The sequence below is a fragment of the Lepidochelys kempii genome, chromosome 8, assembly GCF_965140285.1.
Source record: "Lepidochelys kempii isolate rLepKem1 chromosome 8, rLepKem1.hap1, whole genome shotgun sequence".
In the NCBI taxonomy this organism is placed as follows: domain Eukaryota; kingdom Metazoa; phylum Chordata; order Testudines; family Cheloniidae; genus Lepidochelys; species Lepidochelys kempii.
The window spans coordinates 35,141,924-35,159,284 of record NC_136387.1 but is presented as its reverse complement, the minus strand read 5'-3'; the positions used below and the strand labels follow the sequence as shown (position 1 = coordinate 35,159,284).

Sequence of the window (17,361 nt, the reverse complement as noted above, 5' to 3'; positions counted from 1 at the left end):
TTTTGCCAACAAAACTTTGTAGCTCTATAAACCCATTCCCCCCAAGCCTTTCGAACCCCCATTCAGGGATATTTGATTTTGTCACCCTCAATGTCTGGCCTACAACAGCGATGTTACAGACAAACAAGCCAGGCACTGCATGAGACAAAGGGACATACTTCCTGCTCTGACTGTGAGCTGGGCATTATCCAAGACACATTCAGGGATGTGGGTCCTTCATAACCGAATCAGGAGCTGTATGTGACCTAGAAGAATATAGTTTTTGCCCCAACACTGAGATGGGTGCTATAGGCTGATGGTGAGATGGACACTATGTGAAACTCCTTTTCCCAGTGGTGAGTGAGGCAGTCTATGAGAAGGCAAAGTTCTGTTCCCAACTGCAAGCCAGGAACTGTATATGACAGAAAGAGAGATGTTTCCTGTCCCAGGGAGCTTATCTAAAGAGTTGACACAATTCACAAAATACACTGAGTGAGCCAGAGGGTAGTTCTGGGTTAGTCTGCAGCTGTGTGAATAAGGGAGTTGAAAAGCTTTAAGTTGTCTGAGAGTAATCAAGAGTACAAAATGTTACTTTTATCCTCACCTTTCCTGGGAGCAGGAACAGCTGCCTCCTACCCCATTTATGTTTGCTAGTAATGCAGATACCTGTGCATTAGACTTGGTTCTCTGCACTAGCTAATGTTGCTGCCAGTGATTTCCCTACCGCCCCCACTCCCCACAAGTTTTGTGAACTAGTTACATGCCAATTTAGTGACTGTTTGGAAATTTGAATTGAAATTGAAACATTAATACACACTTTAAAAGCATATACAGTGTATGATAAAATACTTGTATCTGAAAAAGTATAATAGATTTGAAAAGTATGAACATAGACTAGCTTCCTTACACAGCTGTTGTTTTTTATGACAATGTCAGTGCATTCATTTCGGTGATGTTGGCCAACCTGATAATTTCAAATGATGATTTGTAAGCAAAGTCTAAATGAGCTCTCCCTGACAGCTAGTGATGAGCTGGGGGAAAAGGCCGCAGGACTAGACTGTATTTACATTCACACCTAATCTACCTAGGTATCCAGCAAACAGAGCTGCGTTGACCCATTGACAGATTTTGGCTGGGGTTGGGTTATAACTCAGTTGAATGCGGGGGGGGGGAGAGATGAAATAATGTTTTTATTGTAGGAGTAAAGGGCAGTAGAACTGTACTTAGCCTGTGCTGATTGAGGAAATCAAGAGAGAGGGTGGGGACCTGTCCCTCTCCATTGTTTAAAGACAGAGCTCATTAGGCTCCATAGATAGTCTTTTGTTAAGTCACCACTGCAGCTGAAATCACTGATAATCAGGTCTAACTGCTTAGTCCTGCTATGGGGACAGTGTTTCTGTGGAAGACATAGTCCAGACTGCAAGAGCTGCGAGGTTCCCCCACTGACAGCTCAGCTGAAATCACTGAGAGCTGGGTGGAACCTCAAGAGACCAACTTGCAGAGGTCACAGTGGCAGATGGCAGCAGAAGGTGACTGCACAGGGCCACTGGCAATAGAGTGGTGGAGTGATCAGTGGAACAACGCACAGCAGTGGCCAGAGCGAACAGGGAGCTGCTGGAGGAACAAGCAAGGTGCCTTCTTGCCCCCACCTGGGAGGTGTACTCATGTGAAAGCATCTCTGAACTCTAAATCTCCACTGACCAGGGACAACACCGGCGAGTGGGGTGCGCTGGAGGGAAAAGTGAGGGGCACGTTAAATAAACATTTGTTTGTTGGATTATATTTTAGTGACTTTGCTCCAGAATGCTAGATGTGTGACTGGGAATGGAAACTTATATAAATATGTTTCCTAGTAGACCAAGATTTTTAAAATGCATTATTTGCCAAGGTTGTTATCTCACATCGTTGCTATCTTGAGAGTTTCCGTACTAAACATTTTTATAATTAATTTTTACATAAGAATGGTCATACTGGGTCAGCTCAATGATCTATACAGCCCAGTATCGAGTCTTCCAATAGTGGTCAAGGCCAGGTGCTTCAGAGGGAATAAACAGAACAGGTAATCATCAAGTGATCCATCCCTTGTTGCCCATTCCCAGCTTCTGGCAAACAGGCTAGGGACATTCAGAGCATGGTGTTGTATCCCTCCCGATCTTACCTAATAGCCACTGATGGACCTATTCTTCAGGAATTTATCTAGCTCTTTTTTTTAATCCTGTTATAGTTTTGGTCTTCACAGCATCCCCTGGCAAAGAGTTCCACGGGTTGACTTTATGTTGTGTGAAGAAGTACTTCCTTTTGTTTTTTTTAAAACCTGCTGCCTGTTAATTTCATTGGGTGACTACTAGTTCTTATGATATGTGAAGGATTAAATAACATTTCCTTATTCACTTTCTTCACACAAGTCAAGATTATATAGACCTCTATCGTATCCCCCCTTAGTCGTCTCTTTTCTAAGCTGACAAGTCCCAGTCATTTTAATCTCTCCTCCTGTTTCATACCCCTAATCATTTTAGTTGCCCATCTCTGTACCTTTTCCCATTCCATTATCTCTTTTTTTGGGATGGGGTGACCAGATCTGCACATAGTATTCAAGGTGTGGACGTACCACTGATTTATATAGAGGCAATATGATATTTTCTGTCTGAGTAAGAAAGGGATAGCTAATGATTCCCAACATTGTTTGCTTTTTTGACTGCTGCTGCTGCAGTGAGTGGATGTTTTCAGAGAACTATCCATGCCTCCCAGATCCCTTTCGTAAGTGTTAACAGCTAATTCAGACTCCATCATTTTGTATGTATAGTTGAGAGTGTTTTCCAATGTGCATTACTTTGCATCTACCATTTTGGTGCCTAGTCACCCAGTTTTGTAAGATCCCTTTGTAACTCTTCGCAGTCTGCCTGGGACTTAACTATCTTGAATAGTTTTGTATCATCTGCAAATTTTGCCACCTCACTGTTTATCCATTTTTCCAGATCATTTATGAACATGTTGAACAGTAATGGTCCCAATACCAACCCCTCAGGGATACCACTATTTATCTCCCTCCATTCCGAAAACTGATAATTTATTCCTATTTACCATCTTTTAACCAGTTACTGATCCATGAGAGGACTTCCCTCTTATTCCATGATGGCTTACTTTTCAAGAGTCAATTTAAATTAAATACATTTAAAAAAATTTTTTTTTAGAAATCTAGACCTTTATCCTTATGTTAAATTTGCATTATCCTAACAAAACATTTACTTTCTCTCTCTTTTATATGTTGCAGGTCAAAGTGAAAAGACAAAACAATTCTTCCACTCAAAAGCCTTAAAAACTAACCAAGGTGAAGAACACATCAAGAACCAAGAATATATCAACATGTCATCTGAAGGTTCAAGTGGTATATCTACATCCAACCCAGCCGAAGCACAAATACAGCTACCTATTGAAGAAACAGTGTCTCCAAAACCTAAAGGCAGTTCCCAATGTTTGTCGGTCAAACTGTTCCCATTTATTGAAGTTACAAAAGATGGCTACTGGTGCACCTCTTGCAAAAAAGCTTACAAAGAAGGAAAGCTTCCCAATGCTCTAATTGGTAAAAGTGGAGGAGCTTGGTTTGTCAAACCAATCAGCAAAGCCAATGCTGACAAACTATGTGAAAAGGCTGCAAAAACACCAGGCCTCTGGAGTACATCAACATGCAGAAAGTCTTATAAGCCCACTTTCAAAGCCAATTTTAGAAGTACTTAATGAGGCTATTAAGAATGCTGGAGACAACACAGTTCATGCGAACAAACATGGTTGTGGCATCCTACTTTCTATTTAAGCAAGAGATACCACACTCTACAAACTGGAAGCCAATGTTAAGTTCATTGTCACTTGTTCATCCTGAAGTTGAACACTGGTTACGAACAAGACCAGCAAATGCTCACTATCCTTCTGCGAGAAACTCAACTGACTGGCTAGAAGCATACGATGCAACAGTGAAAGACTCAACAGTTGAAAAAGTGAAGAACTCCCACCACATTCAAAAAATTTGCATACATGGCTGATGAATGCACCGATGCAAATGGGCATCAAGTCATTGTGTACATTATCTTGATATCAGGGGTAGGCCAGTAGATGCATTTCTAGATGTTCAAGTTATAGAAGTCACATCGGCCGCATCTGTGACAACCCACATCTTAGAGGAGTTAAATGCTCGTCAATTGGACCCCAAACAGATGGCTGCTTGGGCATTTGATGGAGCTGCAAACTCCTCTGGAAGACATGGTGGAATACAAGCTTTGCTCAGAGAAAAGTGTAACCCTAATCTCTCCTATACACACTGCAGAGGCCATCTACTCCAACTAGCACTAGTACAAGCTGCAGAATCTTAAAGACACTAAAAAAAGCTATACATTTAATGTCTTCATTATATTTTTTTCAGCAAGAGTCCAAAAAGACTGAATATCTTGGAAAATATAGAAGACACACTGGGACTGAAGTTCAAATTAGTCCAACCTGGGAAAACCCGCTGGCTTTCTCATGAGCAATCCTTGGCTGTTGTCTTAAAATTACTCCAGCCGTTATTACTGGCTTTGGAAAGTATCTACCAAGATGGGATGGATCTAAGTAGTGAGGCTGGTGGATTACTTTTGCTACTATGTTCAGAGAAGACTATTGCCATTCTCTCTCTTGTAAATCTACTGTTGAAACCACTTGGGTCATTAAACAATGCCATCCAGGCATCTGCTACAACAGTAGCATATCTTTGTCCAGCAACAGAAGCTACATTTGGATCAGAGAGCTATCCATTGAAAAAGTACTGGAAGAAGCAAAGACTTCAGTCTAGAAGTTGACTAATGAAGGCATTTAAATCCAATCCTTAAGTGAAGAAGACAATAAGTGTTTGTTAAGACAACTGAAAAAAAGTACACACTTGATTCTTAATCTACAACAGCAACTTCTAGATTCTACTCAACCTTTACGTAGCTTTTACAGATGCCTGGCCTATAAAACACCAGCAGTTGAGTGGAGTGAGGCACTACCAGCAATGGGGCCGTGTGATCAGGACCGAATAGAGAATTTGAACAGAGTGGAATATCATATGATGAATGAATGAAGATTTGACTTCAACTTTTTTATCATCACTAGTGGCTCGACCCGATCTCTGTGCTCTGTTTCCTAGGATGAAAGAAGTAGGAATTCATCTCGTTACTCCCAGTCACAACAGCTACAGCTGAGCGTTTTTTCATCATTGAATAGAATGGTGTTCTGAAAGAAGTCGCCTTCTGCCTGATCATGTGAATGAACTAATGAGCATATCAATCTAAGGAATGGAAGTACCAGACATACGAGAAGCCACCAAAGATGAATGCACTGCATTCAAGAAGTTCATTAACAGAGTTGTGCAAAATTATAACAAGAAACCAAGAAGGATGTAGATGATGTGTTTCATAGAAGGCTTGAGTAGCCAACTTTAATTTGTGTGATGATTTTAAAACATGAGTTAAATCTCATAAAATGGTCATGAAACATTTCAGTTTTTACTAGGTGGGCTGTATGGCACCATTCACCCTCACAGTCTCAACCCTCTTCGGCCCTGCCCCCTGCCCCCTGCAAATTCGAGCACCCCCCCAATTTCAATTCCTGTGGAAACCATTGGTTGCTGCTGTTTGAATGGCAGGAGTTCCATGTGGCTGACACCTTTTGTAGGGAAGGGGAAGTTGCTTCAAATGGAAGCAGAGGCTGCCAGTCTCCCCACTTTGCCCCCTTGACCCACCTTTTTGATTGTTGATGGCTAAGGCCATGCTGGGTAACTAACCCCAGTTATACCTCAATTGTTCCAGTTTCCCAGAGAAGTTTAGTTTTAGAATTAGGTGTGTCCTGGAGGGGGCTTTTTGGGGGGAAGGGGAGGGAAAGGTAAGCATCTCCTCTGGCAATGGACATAGATCAAGGATTCATACTATTTTATTAGCACAGTCTTTACTAGCATGAGCTGTTGATGACTGCTCTGCAGGACCTGGCAAGGGTGAGGTCACCCAAGGGTGAGGTCACCTTCCTACTAGTAGAGAAGGCTTCTAGGGGCATGATGAGCCATAGCTCATTCCTGACTAAAAGCTCACTGTACTGCTGCCACAGGTTTCCATCCCCTCACCCTTGATTAAGGTGTATTTGCAACACCCAGGTGAGACATTTGGGGCTGTAGTACAGCTGATACAACTACAGTACTCAGTTCTATGCCTTATCCTCAAACCCAGTTTTATTCTACCTTCACCCTCCCAAGGCCTAGCTGGATTTTAATGAATCCATCACTACTCCAGGCTTCCTGACTGACAGAAGATCTGAAAAAATGCCTGTCTGGTTATCTTAACATTTTCTGGCTTATCTAGCAGATCTCAGGTTTAGCTATGCCTTTGTCACCTCTCGTCTAGATTGATGCAATGTGCTCTAATTAGAGTTACTCTTGAAGTCTAGTCAGAATATGCAGATAGTAGCAGGCACCTAATTTATGCATCACAGTCTGATCTGAAAAATCGTTCCCACAATGCTCTGTTGGCTCCGAATTTGCCTTTGGGAGCAAATCAAGGTGATAGTTACGTAAAAATCCCCAAGACACCTGGCATATGTCTGTACATTGCAATATGAGAATGTTCTTGATATATGTCCCCAGGATTGGATTATTTTGAGGGAAGGGGTTGTCAGATGGACAATTTGCTTCCTTTTTTATACTACTATATTGATTATTAAGAAACCATACAATGCATGCATCCACTCGAACTCAGTGTAGGTAGAAGGTGCTGCCCTTATCAATGATTGGAGTAGGTTTGAGTTATCAGTAGTTAGTAACAGTTATTTTCAAAAATTCTGTACTATATCCTCCAAAGGAGGAACAGGTGTATAAGGTAGGTAAGGCAGCTATAAAGGACATAGGGCTGAATTTTCAAATATCTTTAGGCACCTAATGATTCAGAGAGCACCTCATTGGATTTTCAAAAACACCTAGACAGATTAGATGCTTCTCTGAATCTTTAGGTGCCTAAATACCCTTGAAATCTGGGTCACAGTGTACAGCATTTCTAGAATAGCTGATCTCTGGACTATGTCACCTTAAGACAACACTGTGGTCTTTAATTCTCTAAAGATTCCTTTATGCTCAACACCTGTAGACCATTCAATATATTACTTGTTTAATCCCTACTGTAATAATACACCTTCTATATTTACCACTTCATTGAGAGAACAGTGGATATTAAATCACTAAACTGTCTGGTATTTAGGAGGGCTGCTATAAGATGCCTAAATGGCTAAACTGAAGGGGGTTTTGTTTTGTTTTTTTAAACAGCTTTGGGAGCATTTAAATGGATCAGTCAACTATATATGCTGTTAGGAACCAGGTCTCTCCTCCCCCAAAGGCAACTTTCTCCACACCCCCTCCAAAATCTATTAAGAAACAGATTAAACTTATTTTTGGCAGCCAGTGTGTGGGAAAAGTCAAATCCATTACATCCTCCAACTTGTCAATTAATGCACTCCTGGAACCATCTCCCATTCATCTGTTGCCTTTTGCACTAATGGCAGGATAGCGTCTATATTAACTAAATCAATGCAACTATTATAGGATTTATATAGCAAGTCTTATTCAGGGACTTACTCTTCTCTTTTTAAGGGTACGGCCTACTGGCAGAATTGGTGTTCAAAGTGTATTGTATATAGTTGTATTTTACTCTATGTTTATCCATTTAACAATCAGCAATTAACTATTTAATTAAAAAGACTAAGTGCAAAGCAAAGAATGTCACAACAGCTTGCTTACTGAAAAGGAAATATGGAAAAATGAATTATTGCAAATTACAATTTAATTTTGTTTTGACAGCATTTTAGGCTGTGCTATTTAATGAAGATTTGTGCACCCAAAGCCAAGCAGCATTTCACCCTCATATCTTGCTGATGTTCAGAAAGCTGCATACAGTATCAATTCAAATTCTCACTTTACCCAAACATCATAATTCTCTCAGAAAACAAGTTGCACCCAATGCCAAGGGACAAAAAAGTCCAAAGAGTTACTCTTTACATTTCAGCCATTCTTAATGATCTTCATTCATGAAAATCTAAAGGAGTTTGAATCTTAGCATTAATGCAAATGTATTACTTCCAAGAGGAATAATAAATTCACTCGCAGAAGCGCCTAGAACCATTTCATTAAGTGGCATTTTAATTCATTGCGGTGCAGTGTGCGTGCATTAGGAAGGGGGGTAGCATAATGAGCTACTAAATCACACAAACTGTTAAACAAGCAAAATTAAAAACATTCACTAAAGGTTATGAGTTAATCAGATACCATGAACACACTGGTCTCAACTGCAGTAAACACATTGCTTAACATGCCAAACAAAAACAAATTACTGTTGCCTAGGTTTGTTTATTGGTAAATCACTTTAGTAACCTGAACCCACAAATAAGCAGTATATAATCAGAAAGACTACAGATAAACACAGATTATACATGCAAATTCCTGATCACATGTCACATGTGCAGGTACATTAATAGCACAGTTCTAGGAATTTGATCAAACCAGTTTTAAAATGCAGGTATGAAAAATTACATATGAAGAATATAAAGATACTTATTTTTTTACATTTCAGGACTCAAATGCTGCTTTTGCTTATATCAGAGATGTATGACAGCTACAGGATTCAAGTAGCAAGCAGTAAGAGGTCAAGAAAATAATACTGGTCAGAGAAGAATAGGACTTTACATTTCACTAAAAAGTACGCTGAATAATAGAACAGGGGAAAAAACCTATCAAGAACTTAGAAAAGAATCACAAAATTTTTAAGCTGACTACTTACTAATTTTCTTATTATCTAGATAACAGCAATGACATTAAAAGAAACTGCATCCAACATTTTAAAAATGCAACCTTTACATTTAAAGACTTTCCACAGTGAAATGCAACGACAATCTCACACTCCAAATTAAATATATGCTAGGCTCAGAATGAAATCTGGAATGTTCTAGATGAAAGCAATAAAAATACAATACCACGTTTTATTTTTTATTGAAGAATGGAATCAAAATTGAAGGATAACTTCGAAGCCGGAAAACAGTAGGTTTATATAAAGTTTGCTTTTTGTACATGAGCTTTCATAGTGGTGCAATAGTTTCTATAGTAGCTTGAAATATCAATTGAAAGAAAACTTTCTTCTGTTGCCATTCCCATATTTTCCATGAACAAAAAATTTCTATTAGCTTCATTTATGTTATAACATTTAACACATGAACAGAGCTATACGCCTACTGTATTTCACTAAAACAAAAGAGTATAGTATTTTCCATCTACTATTTGTACTGCATTTAAAAAAGGTTAACATTAAAAACAAAACCACTTTCCTTGAATCAAGTTTTTTTGCACTTAAGCCTCTTTCTTTTGTCTATGATCTTCTGCCATTTTATCCAGAATTTTCTGTAACAACAAAAAAGAATGAATTACAACAAAGCCAACCTGATTAGGGATTAATTAAATGAACTAAATAAGACCATAATTCTAAGTATAAAACCATTTTAAAGGTTGTCAGATTTGTGAACTTAAATGTATGACATACTAATATGTCATACAATTTATTAACTACGCAACTGCCAAATAAGCCTGGCACTGGGCAAAATATGCCTGGTGCTCTTCTAGTGTACCAGATACATAACTGATCCACTGAAATGAAAACTGCTAGAGCTCCTTTAAAAGTACTGCATTTTCCAGCCGCCTGAAGCTCTGAACAAATCAACAAGTAAAATTTACTTTCTACCTGTGTCATACATCAGAGTCTTCATGAACATTTACCCAGTCCATGCACAGATATCTACTGTACTTGAGAGTCAGTCTAATCTGCGACAGCAGAGAACTGGAGTCAGAAAAAATGGTTTCCATCCCCTGTTCTGACACTGATTCACATATGACCTTGGCAGTCACTTATCCTGTGTCTCAATTTACCCATCTGTAAAATGGGGAGAATACATATTTACCTACCTCACAGGGGTTGCTGTGAGAATTAGTGCTTTGTGGAGCACTTTGAACAAGCAAAGCACTATATCACTGTCAAGTTTTATCATCTTTATCCACCTTTGCCATTATGAAGATAATGAAACTAGATGTATGATCCAAGATAGAGAGGGGGCATTATACTTATGCAAGTGTTGCTTTCTTTTCAATACTTTATCATTTAGAAATAATCAAGCTCAAATGAAGCTAAAGGTTACTGGCTGTGTGTGGCAGAGAAAGCAAATTAAATGGTTAATTTTACCTGTAAAATTAGAGAGATAAAATTCTGATAAGACTATTCAACAAGTCACTGGATTTGTTTTTCTCTTATACAAGTATCAATACTTCAGTGTCCCATCATTATGTACTTAACTGCACAAAGCTATGGATGAGGTGGTTTTCTACCCTAAGATTTGGATTGCTCCCTGGATTCTCTCATCTACTCCCTCCTTGCTGATGCTGTGGCTATTCCTCCTTTGCAGAGGCTTCATGATAAAGGCCAGGTCTATACTACAGACCCCAAGCAATGTAGTTATACCAACTTAAACCCCTCCCAAAGTAGACAGTGCTAGGTCAATGCAAGACCTTCTCCCGCCAACACAGCTACCACTTTTTGGGGAGGTAGATTAACTATGCCAACAGGAGACTCTCTCCTGCCAGTGTAGAAGCATCTTCATGTATAGCAGCACTGTAGTGGCACAGCTGCACTATACAGGAAGACAAGCTCACAATCTAGTTGCCCTTGTGTTCTCTCTACCACTTGCCCCCTTTCAGTTCCTGGGCTAGTTTGAGGCATTCCCACTCCCATAGATGCATCCCCTCCACTGGTAACTCTCAGACATGTGCCTGCTTCCTTCCTATAGGACAGAAGGAACTTATATACAGCTTGGCAATGAACTGAAGTGAAATCAACTAAATGCAGAAGCTTGGAATAATTAATGTGAAGACTTACTGTGTTTTAATAATGGTGGTAATTACTTATTGTGTTAGGAGCACCCCATCCTCCCCCCGACACACAAAGTGTACAATGTCAAAGAGCAGCTCATAGTACACAAGCAGCACTAATGACAGCATAAACACATGTGTTATTGCACAACATTTCACTCAGTCAGGAACTCTAATACATGCCCATAAAATCAAAAGTTAGATATATCAACTTCAAAATATGCATGGGGTTCAGAGCACTATTTAAAAAAAACCAACCAAAAAAACCCCTCTAGCTTTGCTCTTGCAGTTTTTGGTCGTAAGCCACCCTCAAAGGAACTGTAGGGACAAGATTCAGTCACCTTTTATTCCTTCTTCAAAACTATTCTAAAGCTTACCTCTACTGCAATCAAAAAGTCCTATATATTCTCAATTCATAGAGAATCATAGGGTCCCATATTTGACTTGTTCATTACGCATTCAAATTTGAACAGAGGCAACCCTGGAGAGGATTAATTTAAAACAACTAAAATTACTGTGATATGAAGCAACAGCTCTTAAGCATGTTTGGATAATCCAGTGTTCTAACTGGATGAATTTGTTTTTTCCTTTTAATGAAGCCCCAACAAATCTATTCCTTACTCCTTCCCAACAAAGAATCACTTCACTTAAAATGGACAGTTTTACCTTACCTTCAACTTTTGATAATGTGGAAGGCTGCTGCAATGGGTCTTTTTTGCAACATCTTCATTTGTGTAAAACAAGGAACACAGTTTGCAATAAAACCCTGTTTTGGGTACCACATAATTCACACCTAGAGAAGTAAAGACCATAAAGTAACTAATAGAATGAATTAGAGTAATTTTTAAAACCTCAAATACACTGCTCACTAAGTGAATCTTACAGTAACAACTCAATTTGCACTGAACAGCTGCTTTACTTTAAATATCCTTGTTTTTATTTGTTCAAACCAGAATCTGTAATTAAATATGTACACACTTGCCTTTAGCATGTTTTTGGATTAAAACATGGCAGTTCTATTGGTTCCCTTTTCAGAAAGGTATGCAATGGTTTTAGTTACAATACATAGCGTTAATTTCAATACTAGTATATCTACTGCACATTACCCATGTCATGATGACAAATACATGATTTCATATATCAATCTAAAGTAACTCATCACTTCTGAAAGATATTTTGTGCTGTCATAATAGGTCTCTTTCATCATAATTCCAGGCTGGAGAGAAGCCATTGTCAAAGACTGCATGGGAAGAGTAAAAGGGACCAGAGATGATCATAGAAAGAGAGTGTGAAGTTCTAAAATGAAATGGCAATCTTTGACCTTACTTCAATGTCTACTGGCAAATCTACACTTAAAATGCAGCTGCACTGCTGTAGCGCTTTAATGATGCTTTATGCCGAAAGGAGAGAGTTCTCCCATTGGTGTAGTTAATCCACCTCCCCGAAGAGGAGGTAGCTATGTCGGTGAGAGCAGCTCACCTGCTGACACAGTGCTGTCTACACTGGGGGTTAGGCCGGTATAACTACACCCCTGAGCGATACGGTTATACAGAAATAGGCCTATAGTGTAGACCAGACCTAAGAGCCAGTGTGCACTGCAAAAAATAAAGTTAATTAAATGAAAATGTTACCATAAAGCCCCCCCCCAAAAAGCAGCATTTGAAAAGAGATGGGAAAATTCTTACCAACAGGAACATTTGGCTGATACGGTCCAATTCTATATTCGTCTGGAACAACAGATTTCTCCTGGATGCTTTTTGTTTCCTGTTCATCCTGTGCATCTGTATTTTCATTTGTATTTTTCTCCGTATCCTGGGTTGCTGTGTTGTCAGAAACTTCAACAGTTTCTATCTTCATATTCTCCTCAGTTTTGGTTCCATTTTCCAAGGTCTCATTTTCCTGCTCTGGTTCCTCCATCTTGTCTACCTTAATTTCAGCCAAACTATCATCATTTTTCCCAGCAGATTTAACTGCCATCCCCGATTTACGCAGTTTCTGATGATCTGAGTCTTCTTCATCACCAACCTCATCTAGAGTGACAAAACCTTCCATGCTCTGGGGGAAGCCACCCACATATCGCTGTTGAGAGACAAAGGTTTTTCATGTCTACAACTGTTAATTTACATGCATAAAAGTATAATTTCTCTTATTTTTTAAGTTACAAAAGAAAAAAAAAACCTTTTAACTTTTTTTTTTTTTTGGAAGAACCCTGTATTTCCTGCCCCCAAAGCTACCTATATTCTTCAGAAACACTGTTCAAATCACATGAATGGGTATATCAAATTGCTTATTTTTTGCTTGATTTGTAGAATACTTATTTTATTTTGAAGTATTTTAGCCTCCATTTGAAAAATATTTTATTTTGCCAGGTTTCCACCTGGCCTTTAGTTTTCAGCTTTTTGCACTTGCTTCACTGGATTACATTGATTCCTTCACTGCAGTAATTTATAAATTATTCAGATTAAAAACAGTTGCAATTTTAGAATGGTAATTTAAAAAAAATAAATTTTATCTTTTGTTTCTCTGCAACAAAGTAATTTAAAGATATTTACAATCTGGAAGACATTCCCACTGGATCCTAAATTTCAAGGGTACCTGAAGGTACAAATTAAAAAACCTGAAAAGGTCTGAGGGGAGAAATGAATAAAGTGCTGATTAGAAATGCAAGGCTTACCTTACTATAAATAATCCAAGATGTACCTACCTAGCTTTTTACTGAAGCTACAAGCTAGCTAGGTTATACATACTATTTCTTTTGTTTATATCCAACACACTATTCTTAATAAACCTTATTTTTAGCATGGTCACTAAAGTCTGCCCTCGAAGGGCAGACAGACAACCTTCTAAACTCATGAAGCAGCTGGAGAGAAAATTGTTCCTATGCTGGAGCACTGAGTTGAAGCAATCTCCTAAAATGTACCACTGAGATACTGATAGCAGTCAACAGGGGCACAGAAAGCCACCACGCAAATGAGGTGGGGAAACCAAAAGTTACAGCATGTTCGAATAAAGGATAAACAGTGTTCTCTAAATCAGGGTGGACAGTTTTAAATTTAAGCGATTTTAATAATGATTTAAACTGATAAGCAAGAAATCTTGATGCAAATCAATTTTAGTCATGTTTTGTATTTTAGTTATTTTCCTGAAGAAAGGTTGTTTCTCATTGGTTGGTATAATTTGGAACTTTCTGCTAACCAGGAAGCTACGCTATATCTATAAACAGTTACTTAAGCAATTATATAGCTTAACACATTTATTCAGATTCTTAATTTTTATTTTTTTTTTGTTAGAAAATGGTAACTGACGCGTTTCCTATTTACTAGATGATTAGTATGTGCAGGTGGTGGAGTCCCTATCGGTGCACCAGAGGTTGGTCCTGGCAGGAGTCACCAGGATCTGAGACCTCCTAGATAACGACCAGGGAGACTGGGTGGGTCCCCTTTGCGCTCATTCAGCGCATGGTGCTCTCCACCCTTTTAACTCCTGAGCATGTACTTCAGGAGGTTACGGCAGCCTTGTCGTCCATCTCTCAGGTTTACCTTGAGTGGGTCCTGTAGCAGGGTGCTCCCCACCCACCCTACACCCCAGGCCCTCTGGATCTCTTTATAGGGCCCTTGCCTCATGAGCCTCTGCCCGGCCGTCCCACCCACCCACCGTGAGCCGGCTGCACGACCTGTAGCCGGTTCGCTTTTGAACTGCGCCACAGGCACACCTGTACATGCTCATGGCTCCATACTCTCCATTTCCTCATCCTTGTGCCCCAATACTAAGTGGTGGAACCTATTGCTCCGTGAAGGAGCCACCAACCAATATACCTGGCGGGCTGTGGGACTAAGGTGGGATATAGGCTAGCCCACCTTAGTCCCACAGCCCGCCAGGTATTTTGGTTGGCGGCTCCTTCACGGAGCCGTGAGCATGGGCATTTACCTAGCGCAGTTCATCCCCATCCCCAATGCCTGTCCCTTTTGCGGCCTGAGGGAGATCCTGGCACAGGTTTACCTTGAGTGTGCCAGGTTGCAGCCCCTTTTCTGGCTCCTCCTAGACTTACTGTTATGTTTCTGGCTGCATTTCTCCCCCCACCTTCTCATATATGCACACCCTATCCATGGCACCACAAAGTCGTGGAGCCTCCTCGTCAACCTCCTCCTAGCAATGGCCAAAGTGGCCATCTACACCACCAGGGAGAGGATGTTGGCTGAGGGGGTTCTCTGTGACTGTGAGGCCTATTTCTGATCCACCCTCCGTTCACGCATCCAGGCAAAGTTCCTCTGGGCAGCATCTGCTGGCTCCCTTGACACCTTCGAGAAGAAGTGGGAGCTGTCTGCGGTTCTCTGCTCGGTGTCCCCTTCAGGTTCCCTTTTTTGACGCTTTCACCTTCACAGCTATCAGTGTTATTTTTTTCTGTTGTCCCCCATAATTATTTGAGTCCCGGGCTCAGTGGATCCTTCCCACAGGCTGCGGAAGGGTCCTTTAGCCACGGGTGGGCCTGCGCCCATCCACCTCCCAAGAACCCCATAGAACTAGATGATTCATTTTACTTGGGATTTTGTCAAGCTATATTTCAATTAAAATTGCACAAAAACAATTAAATTTTTTGTTTATTAGTTAAATAAAAGTGCCTTAACTGTACTGGAAACAAGGAAAAAAATCAAAGCACATTTAAAACTAACTGATCTACTAAACAAAAGTAGTATTATATAGTTAGTGAGATAAACGGATTGCTTCTAATCACCATGTCCTGCAAGTTTTTAGGACTAGATCTCAGCCTCACATCTCTCTTTCTCTCCATAGATTGGAAATGGGAAAACAAGCTTTCCTGCTTTTACAACTCTCAGTCTTGTTTCTCAACTCTGACTGAACTAGTCATTTAACTGAAATGAAGAAAATATTCTCTCTGCACCTGCAGAAGAGTTTACTACTTTTAAAAACTGGTTTTAGCTCTTCAAACTCTAGTTCCAACACTTAGCCAGTGACTCCTACCAGTTCAGTGGTTTGACTTTGAAAGTTTGGCAGCAAACATGGCCTGCTTGGAATTTTATATAATATTATTTTAATAGGTTATATTTAAGGCTACGATTCTGGCATGGAATTTTTTAGTAAATGTCATAGTATAGATGGGGGTGTGGGGAGGGAGGGAAAGAGAGAAGACAAGTCACAGAAAGGTCAAGGAATTTTGAAAGATGAGACCTGGAGAGGTGGGCAGGTTTGGAGGGCGAGCCTGCGTCGCACACCCTCTCCAGTGGTTGCTCTTGTCCCACAGGGCTGGCCCCGCTCCTCACTCTGGGTTGCTGCAACCTGGCACCTGTGGCTGCAGCACCACTCAGGTTTGGCCTGTCCACTCTTCTGTGAATGGAGATGGAGAGGCGGATGGGCCAAACCTGACTGGAACTGCTACCCTGTATACCAGGTCGCAGTGCTGTTCAGTTTCACAGACCTTATTCAAATTCAAAATTTCTGTGACCCTTCCCAAGACAAAATTGTAGTTCTAATTATACTATGTTTACAACTTAATATAGGTTATCATGCCAAATGGATTTAAAAGAAAAATGTATTAAAATAAGAATTTTTTAAAAAATTTTTATCCACCCTACTTTGAATACCTGATCTCAAATCAGCATCACATTCTTTGAGGTACTGTATTTTCTTCACAGAAAAGCCAAACACAAATTGTTTCTTTCCAGAAAAGTAGGAGTGGGTGTTTGTTTTAAAGTCCTGCACAAAAGAATTGGAACTATGTGGAGGAGCACAAATTAAACAGATAAGGTTGCTCCCTATCCATACACCATGCCGTCGGATTACCTTTTTAAGTTTTTTCTTTGCTGCTGGGGGCACGCCAACATTTCCTTCAGTTTTTGTGGTAGTGTCATCTGCTGTATCCTTTTTTTCTTCAGCAGCCACATCACCTAAATTAGCAACATCAGCATCATCTCCTGCTGAGCTGCCACTTTCTAGCAATGCTGCTGCTTCTTCCTCATCTACTAGCAGCTCATCTTCAGATTCAAGAAGTAAACTAGGTTCCTCTTGGTCTGCCTGTTCACTGCCTTTTGCAGCTGATTTCTCAGCATCATCATCCTGTTTCTCCTCTTTATCTTTATCTTCAGCACTGCCGCTTTCAGTTTTCTGAGTTCCATCAGTCTTAGATTTTTTATCACTTGGAGAGTCTTTACTATCTGGAGAATACGTTCTCTTTCTGTAGGGGAGAAAAACATTTATCTTCATTATGTTTTAGTTTAACTATTTCAATTCAGGATTTTTAATAAATTATATTTAAAGACAACATTACCTAGCTTTATCTTTTTTCAATAGTTCAACTCCTTTGTTGGGAATCTAAAAAATAAAAAAAGCTTTCATAAGGTATAGCAGGTATATTATGTATTAACACACAGTTGTTACAGGATTCATTCAGAGCATGAATTGCACCTTGGCTGCTCAAT

General features: G+C 39.8%; 1 protein-coding gene across 5 annotated transcripts in view; it reads right to left on the bottom strand.

Moving 5' to 3' along the window:
- Positions 1–8,348: 8,348 nt before the first annotated feature.
- The window catches only part of MATR3 (matrin 3), a 44,448-nt gene continuing 35,435 nt past the window's right edge, over positions 8,349–17,361 (bottom strand). For 4 of the 5 annotated variants that reach the window (XM_073356009.1, XM_073356011.1, XM_073356013.2 and 1 more), the window contains 5 exons: positions 17,211–17,254; positions 16,727–17,117; positions 12,613–13,006; positions 11,599–11,720; positions 8,349–9,412 (listed from right to left, as the gene is read on the bottom strand). In XM_073356009.1, coding sequence (XP_073212110.1) covers positions 9,362–9,412; positions 11,599–11,720; positions 12,613–13,006; positions 16,727–17,117; positions 17,211–17,254 — 1,002 coding nt within the window. In that variant the 3' untranslated portion in view covers positions 8,349–9,361. The remainder of the gene's footprint in view (positions 9,413–11,598; positions 11,721–12,612; positions 13,007–16,726; positions 17,118–17,210; positions 17,255–17,361) is intronic. The other variant, XM_073356012.1, reaches the window with a different exon arrangement.